Raw genomic sequence first — 13,167 nt, forward strand, 5'->3', positions numbered from 1 at the left:
ATATTTCCTGAGACTTTCTGAGAATTTTAACCTAAAAAAATCTCTTTTGAAGGGACCTAAGGTACTGCATTCTGCTTTGGTTTCTGCCTCTGAAATGTTATTTTGAGGCAGTAAAAATTTTGTTTACTTCAGTGTTCTGTTAAGTTTGTAACGGTCTGACAAGAACTGAATTTTTGGTGGGCAATTCTCATCCAGGCTTCCAAAAGGATGGAAGTATGGCTGTCTGTGATTACAGGACAGATGAACTGGTGACTAGTGTGAAAATCCATGTTTTTATGTTACTTAATGTTTTCCTTTATATTTGTCCTTCCTTCCACATGTATTCTCTTTCAGATTTTCTTGTTTTCTTCTGTTTTTTTTTGTTTGGTTGGTTGGTTTTGAGGTGGTGGGGGTTTTTTTGTTTGTTTTTTCAGGAAGCTTTTCTACTCACTCAATATTTAACGTTAACAGAAGTCTTTGAGGAAAAAAATAATCTTAAATACATCAATGGGATAGTAAATATTTTTATTTCTAGTACTTCCTTTTTATTACTAAATCCCTCTCTTTCTTGTTTCTGATCTCTTGGTTTTGTTCCCATTGTCTTTTCTCTGTCTCATATTGTCTGATCTTTATTTTCCTTCTTTACTTCTCTTTCTTATTTTCCCTTTAATTGTTCCCACAGTAGAATGTTTTTTTTCTTTCTCTGAAGTATGGACTAGTTCTGTTTCCCTTCTTCTGATTCATTAAACCCTGAAAAAGATTTGTTTTTCTTTTTTTTTAGGCTCAGTAATCCTTCTCCACTCTCAGGACTATGGAGGAGTGAGGTGGAGCCTTGTACTTCTGAGAAAGGATATAAAGCTGCTGGCATTTGCCCCCGACGAGGGACAAGGACCCGCATTCAAAAAAAAAAAAAAAAAGGCAAAATGAAGAATCCAGGCGGAGCCCCCTTGAGAGCTGAAAACTGCCTTTCCCTGATGTGAAAAAAAATGTAATTTACACTGTTTCAACAGATCCCGATTGCTCTAAGGTAAGCCTCACTTATTGATAATGTGAGTGGTTTGGTCTGTCTGTAATTGTGAATTTCAAAGCTGTTTACTAAGGCAAAGCAAAGTTTTAAAACTAGTGTGCCTGCCTAGAAAGTGTACTGTGACATGCACAGGGCTTGCCTTCAGTCCGATACATCTTCATGCTTTCCCTGCAAATCGAAGTGCGTGGTCATTAACACGGTGAGTCACAGTAATGTGTTATGATCTGATCTGGCATTTATAAGGAAACAGAGTGTCTAGCCCTGGCTGCCTCTCCTACAGGTCATTTGTCCTAGTGATAAAGAGAGTGGTTGCTCTCAAGGGAAAGGAAAGCTGCCCATTATGTCAGCTCACACCCTGGAAAAGGCTACCGATTTCAGTGCATCTGCTTGTGATGTGCCCTCTAAACGGGGTCAGTGTTATAACTGGAAGCAGAGAGCAGTTTTAGCCATGTGTGCTCAGAGAAATGGTGTAACTAACTCTGGCAAAGATAAATATAAAATATAGACAAGGTGGCTTGCTTTGTATTCACTTTTTTTTAAAGAAATACATATATAATGATTTGTTTTCTGGATCATTGATTTATATGTCAGACAGATGAAAAGCAAAATTCCTATGATGCCTTTATCATTATTCTGACAAGGACTGCTTTTAAGTTAAAGACTGATAAAGAATGCCAACTTTTGACATTACTAGAACAGCTCTATCAGCTTAATTTTCTTCTGTTTTCCTGTTGTCATAGAAAGGCCATTAGAGATAAATTATGATCTCAAACTGGTTTATCTAGTGACGTGCATTTTTCTCCATAAATTGCCCTGGCTGGTTTTTAAAACAGAGTATAATCTCACTGGGAAGCAAGGTACAGATCGTCGAACTTGCAAATATCAGATATCATCAGTCTTTAGGCCAGTGGTTCTCAAACCACTGGAAGGCCATGGTGAGTTGTCCACAGCTGAAACATTGCGTAATATTACAGAAGTAAATGTACAAACTCATTTGTTCTGTTTGGCTGTACTTTTCTGCACACAGCTTTCTTAGCATGCTGGAGACCGCTAGAGTGTGCTCAATTATAAGTCTGGTAGGAAGCACACACAGTCGTGCACAGGGAATGTTCAAGGTTGCTGGAAGTTTATTCTTTCCAGTAAATTAGGGAGCTAGTCCTCTTGTCATTGTAGATCAAAGTTAATTGACCTCATGCCATTAGCATCGGTATAGTTACAGCGTAGAGTTTACAGAGAAAGATAGAGAATTTAAAACTGGAAAGTTTCATTTTGACCAGACTGTCTGTGCGTGTAAATTGTGGTTTCAGGCTTTGCATGAGTATGTCTGTGCAGACTCAGAAGATTTCATTCAGAAGTTTGTTGCACTCAGGCTCCAGTATATTCTGTTGCAAACCAGCCATTATTGTCCCTGTTTTTCTCCTTTCTACTGGTTTACTAGGCTGATGAATGTTCAGCCACAGCCTTTTCTATAAAACATAATTGACAGCTAATAATACTTTGCACCTTTTTAACCTGGCATAGTTGATGTTTTCAAAGCCTTTAGAAACATTAGCTGAATCAAGCGTCACCCAATCAAGTAGGGCAGTATTATTCATGTATTTTGACAGATAAACTAGAAAACAAAATCAGTTTCCTTACAACCACAAGATGTTTGTGTGAAAGCCAAGAAGAGAACATGTATCTTCTGACATTTATTCCTATGCTCAACCATAGAAAGATTTTTTTTTCCAAATACGAATATGATTATCATTATGATTGAAGGATTATGATTAACATTCTTTTGGGAATAGCTAATATGACTTCTTTATTTTTATACCAGAAGCTTTCAAGTGTAATATATCATCCTGAGTATATTATAATAGGACTGACACAAACAGAGAGTACACTAGAAAAATCCTCACTGCAGCTCAGCTGGATATTAGCACAGATATATACGGCAATATGTGACCTGAAAGAGAGAAACAAAGAATCGTAGAGAGAGGTGAGAAGATGCTGATAAAATCAGTAGAAAATACAGACAATGACAGGGAAAAAAAGGAAGAAAAAATAGGAAGAAAGAGGAAACAGGCTGGATTTATGTGTATCTAAGACTAAACTGTATACCGTAGATACTGTGTACAGAATGTAATAATTAGATATTATTTAGTAATATAAATACATAGAACCTAGATTCACAAAGTTTGGAATAAATATACAAATCATGTTTCCTGTCACAGTCTGTAAGGACTCTGCTGTCAGTTCTATTTTTAAAACATAATGGTATGGGAATGAAAATATTCTGTATGTTTCACTAATGTGATATGATAATGTAATATATCAGTGTGTATCATATCATATCTTGTATCTGTGTGTTTTCAGTGAGCAAAAAGATATTTGGAGAGGAATTCTTAATTTACCAGTGAATACTAACATTTCTATAGAAGGACAGAGCCCCAGAAAAATAACATGCAGAGAGTTATTCTAAATATAATCAACTTTTTTCATATAGCGTGTGTTTGCAGTATCCGCTTTCAAGGCTTTGGTATCACAGAATAACTGGTGGTGTTTAGTCACTTTCTGCACCAGTGATTCCATCTGCTGGGGATTCAATTGATTTTTCACATCTCAGCTTACGGGGGCCCAGACTGTGCCCTCTTGCCTGTGAGCGTGCGGTGGCACCAGCAGTAGGGGATGTCAAGGCAAATACTTTTAGGACAAGAATGACGAGGATGGAAATACCACGGAGAGCTTTAAGGTTTCATGGAACTGCAGACATTTTCTTAACTGAGCAGCCCAAAATGTGGATTTCGTACAGCAAGAGGCTTTGTCAAGTAGGATCTTGCCTTCTTACTAATGTTAAAAAAATAATTGTGTGTTACTGTCGCTTAGATTGAAGCAAAATTTCTTTCCTTTCTACATTTGGATCTTATCCTCCAGTCTTTAAGCATGAGATTAATTCACATTATTTTTCTAATCCTATTAAAAGATACTCCTGGGAAGACCATAAGGTTAGGGATGGATGTAGGAGCAAAGGGATTGATGCAATGTTGGCAGAGATTTCCCTTAATGTATTGTACCATCAGGCAGTATTGGTATTAACTGCATTTAATTGCTGTCAGGGAACTTAAAATTTCTGAATAGGCTGAGGAGAATAATAGGTTCTCCCTGGGCGCTGCTGCTCTCTTTTGCACCTCTCTGATCCTATGGTTTCTCAATATAAAATGGTAACAGATAGAGGCCACTGGGACTGCAGTGCAAATAAGGTACACAGAGGAACATAGGCATGGAATATGAAGGGGCCTGTTGCAAGGACGGAGTATGGATTACTTTTTGGTTTCCCTGTCTGGTAAATATAATCCCTATGCTGGTAAAGCATATAATCCCTATGTGGTAAAGCATGAAGTTTGTAAATATTGCTTGCTTTCATATACTGTTCCTGTAAAATCAACCTTCATTTCTTGCTAGGTCATTTGAAGCTCATGAGAACCTGAGACATGGTACACTCTGAATTACAGTATTGAAGGGTATAAACTGATTAGGAAAGTGAGAAATACATACATAGACAGGGAGATAGTGTTGTCTGTCAGAGAAATAAAAAATGAGACCACTGGGAAGAGGGATATTGAGAAATATCCAGGGTTCAGAACTGGGCAGGTTTGTTAATTTTATAGGGGGGGAGGGGGAGAAAGTAATAGTGGATTTTATGATCTCATGGGGGACTTCTAATTTCCTATACTAAGACATAGTCCATTGAAAATTTGGGCATTTGCATGCCAACTTTTTTTTTTCCAAATGTATTTTCCAGAAAGTCAGGGCTAGGATATTCTTGGAAGTGAATGAAGTTAGATTGTTTGGTTGGTTGGTTGGTTGTTTTTTTACCAAACAACCAGTGAACCAGCAACAAAATGATGTTTTATGCTTACTTTCACTGAGCAGCAAGATCTAAAGGGGATGGACATAAAAACTTAACTTAAAGCAGCTTAGAGCAGATTCAATTTTGTTCAATTCTCTTTCTGAGAAAAGTAAAAGATAAATATGTACTTCTGGGACCTTAGAAAGGCAAACTGAGAAACTGAAGTTATTTAGTGAGTACTGGTAAGCCTACAGATTTGAACATGGAGGGGGCATATACCAACTTTGAATCAGAAAAGTTTTATCAGCAAGCAAGATGACACTGGTAGGGAAGAATGCAAGATCTCCCAGGAAGGACAGCCATCTTAAACTGTGTGCTAAACGAAAGAAGAGAATCCATAGGGAATGCAAAAGGGGGTGGACTAAAAGGAAAAATTATACTATGGAGGTTAAAAGATTGAGAACTGAAGAGAGAAAGGCCAGAAGCTGTGTTACACTTGACCTTGCACTCAGAGAAACTGAATGTTGTGTGAGCAACCTTAATAGAGGTGTTTCCTTTAGTTTTGCAGGTGTTTTTGTCAGTTTGTGAGAGGATGACTTTATAATCTTTATATACTTCAGAATTAGTGTTGCATAGATGTATTTATGTATACATATGTACACATACAGAGGGAAAGAGAGAGGAAGTTTTACTATATGTGCGTATCTTTTATTACAAATGTTAAAGACTGAAATACTGCGTTTTACATGCATGCAGAGCACTCAGCACAGTGTGTCGGGGTGCGACAGTGCCGTTCCATCCACCAGGGAGCAGGATCCACCCGAGCTGCAGCCGGTCTGTGCGCAGAGTTTCACTGGGCTCAATGCAAAACTGTTGGAGCGATGCCTGGGGGTGCCAGATGGTGCACTTCTGGTGCCCGGTGCTGCTCATATCCACAGGGGCCTCCCGAGTGCAAGTCCACGGATGTGGCCAGAGGTACCTATTAGTGCAATTACTCTAAGAAACTAGTTTTTAAAATGCCAATAAAAGTGTTCATTTAAAATTCCAATCTGTATTTTATGCTACCTTTATTCAAGTTAGCATATTGCAATTCAGGCTAAGGATAAAAAATGAAATTCACAGGCTACAGGCATTGACAAACATTGAGCAAAATGAGACATTTCCACTATTTATATAGAAAAAAATAATTTCTTGTGACATTATACAACAATATCTCTGTTTGCTTTATTCACTGCTGGGTGTATATCTCGAGCTTACTGCATGGCTCTAAGTTCTAAGACACAGCACTTCAGCAATTCACTGGCTTGCTTCTGTGATAGGAGGGCAGCTTCTCCTGCATTGCTTCTTCTGTCTGCAGTGTAGTTTTTGCTGCTCGTCTGAAAGGAATGGTGGATTAGAGTGAACTGTAGAATGTGCGTTATGAACAGTACTGTTTCAGCAATTCTACTCATAATGTTAAAGCAGAGTTAGGATTTTGTTTGTCTTTATATTTTTTTACACAAATTATTAACTTTTGAAATGATCGTGAAAATATCATAGTTATTCCAACATGTCTGCATTTCAGCCTTTTCTCCTGTTCTTGAGGTTCATATGAAATTTGACTGTTTCTTCCCTTTTATTTTCCACCTTTAAATATTGTAAATCAAGCAGTCAACACATCCAAAACATATCAGTTCTTTGAATCCTTCTGGAAGACTCCCTACTGTGCTCTCTGAATTTTTAAGCTTTTCAGCATCTCGTATGACAGCCAGTTTTCTTCCAATGGACACGTGCAACACGCAGCCTGTCAGCTTTTTCCCAACTCTGTCGCTCAGAGAAAACATTGCTGGGTTAACTTATGTTTGATAGCTGCGAGTGCTCAGGCCTTTCTCAATGAACCCTGTAACCATACTTCTTGCACGAGAAGATTAAACACCCATTGCGGTAGCCCTTTGGTTAATCTTTCCCATGCTCACTTTGCTCGCAGGCTGGAGTCACCAAGGCAGTGTGGTTTTGTGTGCCAGTCTCGCTCCGTGTGCTCCCTCTAGTGATCCAACCACGTAAAACATTTCTTTCCGAGGGGGGAGAGCTGGAATTTCCCAGATGGCTCACAAAACGTTTAATGAAGTGTGCAGCACAACCATTTCATTACAACATATTGTGTACTTTTGCCTTTAATAACTGCATTCCTCATCTGAGAAGTCTCTGTAGCTTTCAGAAATGAATTACAGTAGTATCATTTTTCTCAAAATATATTTTTCCATGACAAGAATAGCACTTTCCTAAACTATTGTATTTATTAGCAACCTGTTACCCTCTGACACTAGTGTCATTTTCATCAGCCTTGATAAAGTGAGTATCATTTAAAATCTCCTGAAAAATTATTAAACCAGCTTTATTTTATTGGTTTTTTCTTTTCTTTTCTTTTCTTTTCTTTTCTTTTCTTTTCTTTTCTTTTCTTTTCTTTTCGAAACAAACAACAACAAAAAAGACTATAAAAGATGAGAATTTTTATTCTGGTTTGATGGCAGGCAGAAAAATCAAGCTAATCACCTGAGGGTGAAATCATTTTGCTTGGCGGGACAGGAATTGTACTGTCCTGATGAAGAACAAGCTGACTTAGATGTTCTCCATCTTCAAGCTAAAGTATGAAGATCGGTGCTATTCCCAGGTGGCTACTGCTGCAGCGGAGTTGCCCTTTTTTCCTGACAGTTTAGAGGCACAGAATTTGTAGAAATAGAGACTATACATGATTTCTTGCTTTTTGCTCTTTCTTTGTTTCTGTACATGCCTACCATCAACTGCTTTTTCTCTGTCCACTGAGGATAGGAAGGTATCTATCAAGATTGCATATAGGTAAAGCAGAAGGTCTTACACTTACTTTCCACACGAAAGGTGAATTTTACCCTGTTAGACAGATATAATGATAGCATAAGGGAATTTAGTCCTTCAGAATTAAAAAATAATAGTAATTAAAAGAAGGCATAATTAATACATTGACTTCCTGTACCTTATAGTACTTCCGCTTAAGTAATCATTCTTAATTTATTAAACAAGTTTTTGGCAACAGCATAGTTACTGAGGGATGGAGATGAGAATTAGTTATCCCTGGCAATTCCTAGCTAAATTAAGGAATTAAGAGGCATAGAGATTGAACTGCCTTTTGATCCAGAAGTCATTCTTCTGAAATACACTCTTACATCTTTGGAGAAGTCATGTGTGACTTAGTTGCTGTGGACAGGGACAGGATGTGATCTCTTTCCAAAGACGTCCGTTCAGCATGGATGTTCAATCCCCTGTAATTCATGTCGTTATGAAGAGTTGTGATTGAAATAATTTCATTTCTCATATATTTGCATCAAGCTATTAGAAGAAAACACGCTTTTTAAAAGCTGAGGCTTTATTTCCCATATCAGAATTCTGTCTGTGGAGCATCACTGAATTGGGTTTCATGTTCAATTCCTGACAGATATTTGAAAGGAGAACTTCTGTTGTAAGCACAGCAGCAGCTGCAGCTCAGCTTCCCCTGTTTACAGTGTGAAAGTCATCCTATTCACTAAAGCCAAATCCTGGCCCTTTTGGACAAATGTTAACTTCCTGTGAACTTCATCAAATGCCAAGACTGCCTGTGATAGCCTCCAGTCGCGTGCCAACATCAATGCTTCAGTAGTGTTTTTTAGACACAAAGCACAGTGTACAGACAACATCCAGTTTTGGTGCCGGCTGGGTATTTCTCAAATTACTAGGTACAGGACTGGGTCCTAAATTTGCCAATAGCCTGGGCAATTACATAAACTAAACTTTGGACAACTGAGAGCTGCTCACATGTAGTTTTGCTCCACGTGCACAGTGTCTCTGGTAGATCCAAGAGGTATTTAATCTAACGTGCATGTTAGATTAATCAGTGCATGTGCAGTGAATCTTACTAGTCCAGAAACACAAAGTGATTTGTAGTTACTTCATTACCAACCAGCAATTCTACACTAAAACCAATCTAAAGCATAAACAATCTGGAATTAACCTGGCATTAACCTTTGGCCATTGGCATTGTTTATTAATATCTCCATACTTTCTGCTAAATTCTGATTTAATTCATTACTATAGTTGGGGGAAAAAATAAAAAATTCCCTATTGAGAAGAATCAAGATATTATGGCAAGCAAAAGAAAGTCAATGAAAAGGCTGCTATCTCCCTAGTCTGAAGGACATTAATCAGCAAATGCCCGGCTCCAAGAAAGCTATGCAGGCTGACTTCCTTGTGCAGGCTGGGGACTGGGGACAAAGGGGATGTGAAACCAAGACAGATTCCAGGTCTTCAGAAAAATGCAAAGATGCTGAGTGGATTGTTCACAGCAGCTAGAGATGAGTATCTCTAGAGAGGAATAAGCAGAAACTGCAGCAAACGGCAGCTTCTCCTCATGCAGGGATAGAGGTAACATGGCTGAAAGCGACTTCTGTAAACTTACAAGCCAGGTGACAGTATAGATGAGACCTGCATATATTAGGTTTTTCTAACCCTTTGCATGGCTGCTTCATCTAAAAATAAAAATAAAAAGAAATAAAGAAAGACAGATTGATTTGTGGTTAGCAAATACAATCAGCCCAGCAAGAAGGAAAACTGCACTGCAGAAATCCATCTGAAGGTTGTGGGATTCACCAGTGAGGGTGGCGCAGGGCAAAGCTGATCTCAAGGAAGGCTTGCCAGCAGAACCAGAAGGGATCCAAGTGTATCTTGCCTTATAATCATGACACTGCTATCCAAGGCTGTTCTCTTAGATCATTGTTTTCCTTGCCCATGTGTTAAATTGGGCAATCACTACTTTGTCCACACTGCTCATTGAACAAGGTTTGATATCTTTTGCTTTGTTTTTATCCTGAGTGCTTTGGTAAAAGGGGTTGCAACTTCTCTGCAAATTATAAGGTAACTAATGCTGAATCTTCTCTTGTTTGTGAGCTGAGTCCAGGGAAGTGTTAGTGGAAGCTGAATTTGTTGAGAATGCAAAGCCAATGCTTCCATGAATTTTAAGTAAGATAAAGGTAAATTTCTGTTCCATGTAAAAGTAATCTTGCCTCCTCCAAAACCCTGAAACCAGCAAAGAATAATGCAACAGAAGGGTTGATCTTAAGAGTTACATCAGTCAAGTGGTGCTCCAAAGCAAGGGAGCAGCTCAAATACAATTTTAGCACCTCTGCCTTTCAGAACTCAGTTGGATGTAATGTCTACATCAAGGAGCTGACAGAATGAAGCTAACTGGTGTGAAAAAAAAACCACTCCTTCTGAAGAAGCTTCTAAATACCAGTTGTCTAAATCTATTGATAAGCATGGATGCATTATTAATGAAGCCTGCAGCCTGCCTAGTGCTGCTCAGATGGTTCAAGCATTTAGTAGGAAATATTTCTGTGAAGTGCTGCACAGAATAATGACAGTGTCTGTCTTAAATCGAACAAATGACTGTAGCAAGCTCTGGGGAGGCTCAGAGCAAGCAGATGCTTTCCAAGTGAAAGGCAGTGGGGTACCACCTGCTGTAGGCAGGCAGGCAGGAAGAGTCCACTAAATATTGACTTGTTAATAATTCAAGACAACAGGAACCCCTAGCTCTTCAAGCATGGCACTGCCCCTTCATCATGTGGCTTTTCATCACCCTAATGAGGTACTTGAAGAATCAGACACTGAAATGTCTTGCAGACATTCCCAAAAGACTAGGACTCAAGCTGCCATAATTCTGAATAAGAAGTACAAAAAAATCAAGAGAGTTTAAAAATGGCAGGATCAGTGCTTTAGCTAAATATTGCTTTTCGCGACACGTTGCTGTGTAGTGACTCAGTCTGTGGTTTGTATAGATACTGGGGTGGAATGCTTGTCTTCTGTGACATTTCTCTGGCTAAAAATAATTGACATTCCAGTCTATTACAGGCATATTGATAGCTTTCTTTGCAACAAGAAAAAGAGCTCTGTGAAAATCTTCAAGAGATTACTTGCAACTGGAATTATCAATTAATACTTCCTACAAAAGATCTTGGTTTTGGGATTAGTGTGTGTTTGGGACCCTCCCCAACCCCACTTTCATCATGCATGTTAAACCAGCATTTCAGAATGAATATTCTTCAATTGAAACAGTCAAAATTGAATAAGCAATGGACAATTAATAACCCTTCAGAAGTTAGCAAAGCTTCTGTGCAGACTTTATTGACTTCCTGATTTACTGCCAATAAAAGCAGTTTCCCTTGCTTGAACACTGCAGCTTTATGATGAAATGCAGGAGCTGCTGCATTAGCTGCTGTATTATGTATCCTGGTGATTGTTGTTTCTTCTCTCTCAAGATGTGACCATACCAAATCTTTCCCATTCATTCCCCATTTTTTCATGTAAAATATTTTTCTTCCCAAAACATAAAATTTCTCATTTATTTTGGAATGGTTAAATAATATTCTGTTATGATACGTTTCTTTTTTTGCTTGATTTTCCCAGCTGTCAAACAGCTGAGATCAATCAGACACCTGACTTCTTTGCAAACTTCATAGGGTGTTTTGCTGCTCTTAATCAAGCTGATGAGGACTTTGCTTTGTGAACAGCTTTAGTAACTCCAAACCTAATTAACAGACTGGTTGCAAAGCAAGTGATTATCTATAGTGAGTGGCACGATCTTTATACACCCACAGGCTGAGTAACTCTTTGGGCCATGACTTTAAAGTCATGGAAAGTTCATTAGCGTGGCTATGAAGAGGGTGCTACTCCCATGCCACAATGTGTGAAAGCATCTGGTGACTTGCCAGCACTGACCGCAGAGCTTTATTTGAAGAGCTATGCATGTGTGTGACTGCTGCACTGTTGAACTTCTGCTTACAGTGTTTCACGATTTTTTATCACTTTAACAACCTCAATCAGGTGGTTCGTGAGAGATCTGCATCCACTGGGATACATGGTCCGACGTGTTTTTTCAGGTTTTTGACTCCAAGATTAAAGTAAAAACTGACTTAGGTCTGGCACGGCTAGGTCATCTTTATGCACTGGTAGTGTTTAGATTTGTCAGGACTTAGAAAATGAACTGGGCTCCCTTACTGAGCTAATTGACATTGCTCCCATACCTCGAAAACCTTCATGCTTTTTTGTTTGTGTTGTTGGAACTTCGTAGCAATCTGCACTGTTCGTTCAGTGGTGGTTCGTTAGGGCTGGAAGTGATATGCATAAAAAAAGTCTCTTTAATGTGATTGCCAGAAAATACCCCATCAGCATTTCCTCACAGCTCTTAATTGACTTAATTGTTGGCTACAGCAGGTTTGGGTCAGTGCTCAGTGTTGTTTGGTGAGGAAAAGCAAAGAGGTTGTGATCCTTGGTTATGCAGGCTTTACCTCTAGTGGGTGGCTTTCCTGTATGCACAAAATCACAGTGAAGAGTTCAATTACAAACACTATTGCATGGGTAGTACCATAAGAAGAAGCTGGTCCTGGTAAATGAAGGAGGTATTAATGGCTGAACTAGGCTGCTCATCTCATCTGAAGGTGTTCTTTGATATGCTTTCCACACTGTTAAGGAACAGACTTACATCTCTTGTTTCCCTTTCACACAAATTAGTTCTGGGATAAACATGAAATGCCAGAGCATTAACCTGACGGAGCATCCCCTATGTTTCTCCATTTTGCTCAGTAGGGGTTGCTAGTACTTCCAAAACCAGCACATGTTCCATAGTATGGCTTCAGATCAGATAAAAATTAAAAAAGTCAAAGCTTCTAATGAACAGATACATATGAAAACAGCACCAGCTGTGTTTTGTATTACCTTAATAGCTGTACAACCTGTTGATGCTGGCAGTTGATAATGCTTATGCTTTTGCTTGGCTGTTCATTTTGCGTGCAGAATATGGGGTCTGATTCAAATCTGCCAGAGGTGGCCACAGCTGCTTATACTTTGAAATTTTAAAATTATTATATTTGAAAAAACCAAGGAATTACAAGCCAAGATCAGGGCTTAGACTACAGCAAAATATGAATAGATAGCAGTAGGTCACAGACCTGTGTAGGAAAGGAAGCTGGGTCTGATCGGTTGCTTTCCCAGTACTTCCTTTCCTTGGAGAGAACAACAACTGCCTTCCTGTTCTTGCTGTTCCTAAAACGTATTCCCATAGGTAGGACTTAGAGCCAATATTCGGCTGCAATATACCTGTTTTTTGTCCCATTCTCTTCCTCCTCTCCAGGCAAGTGGAGAAATTGCATTTCTTGTAATGGCAAAGATGAGTAATCATATAGGTTCAGCAGATAAATTGCACATTCTGTCATGTTCAGCAGTGTTTCATACAAAAGGAGAGATAAAATAGTTTATATTAAATTATATAAAGTAAAAAGAGGATGGGGTG

General features: G+C 38.7%; 1 protein-coding gene across 2 annotated transcripts in view; it reads left to right on the plus strand.

Annotated features, from left to right (window-relative positions):
• TTC29 (tetratricopeptide repeat domain 29) overlaps positions 1 to 13,167 on the plus strand; it is a 204,567-nt gene that overhangs the window by 9,683 nt on the left and 181,717 nt on the right. Inside the window, exon 2 of one of the 2 annotated variants that reach the window (XM_050710240.1) lies at positions 761 to 1,006. Coding sequence is in view for 1 of the 2 variants with exons in the window: in XM_035547159.2 (XP_035403052.1) it covers positions 5,720 to 5,813 (94 nt within the window). In the remaining variant the exon portion in view is untranslated. Of the gene's footprint in view, positions 1 to 760; positions 1,007 to 5,709; positions 5,814 to 13,167 lie in introns of those variants that run through there. The other variant, XM_035547159.2, reaches the window with a different exon arrangement.

Source organism: Cygnus atratus, chromosome 4 (genome assembly GCF_013377495.2).
Source record: "Cygnus atratus isolate AKBS03 ecotype Queensland, Australia chromosome 4, CAtr_DNAZoo_HiC_assembly, whole genome shotgun sequence".
NCBI lineage: Eukaryota > Metazoa > Chordata > Aves > Anseriformes > Anatidae > Cygnus > Cygnus atratus.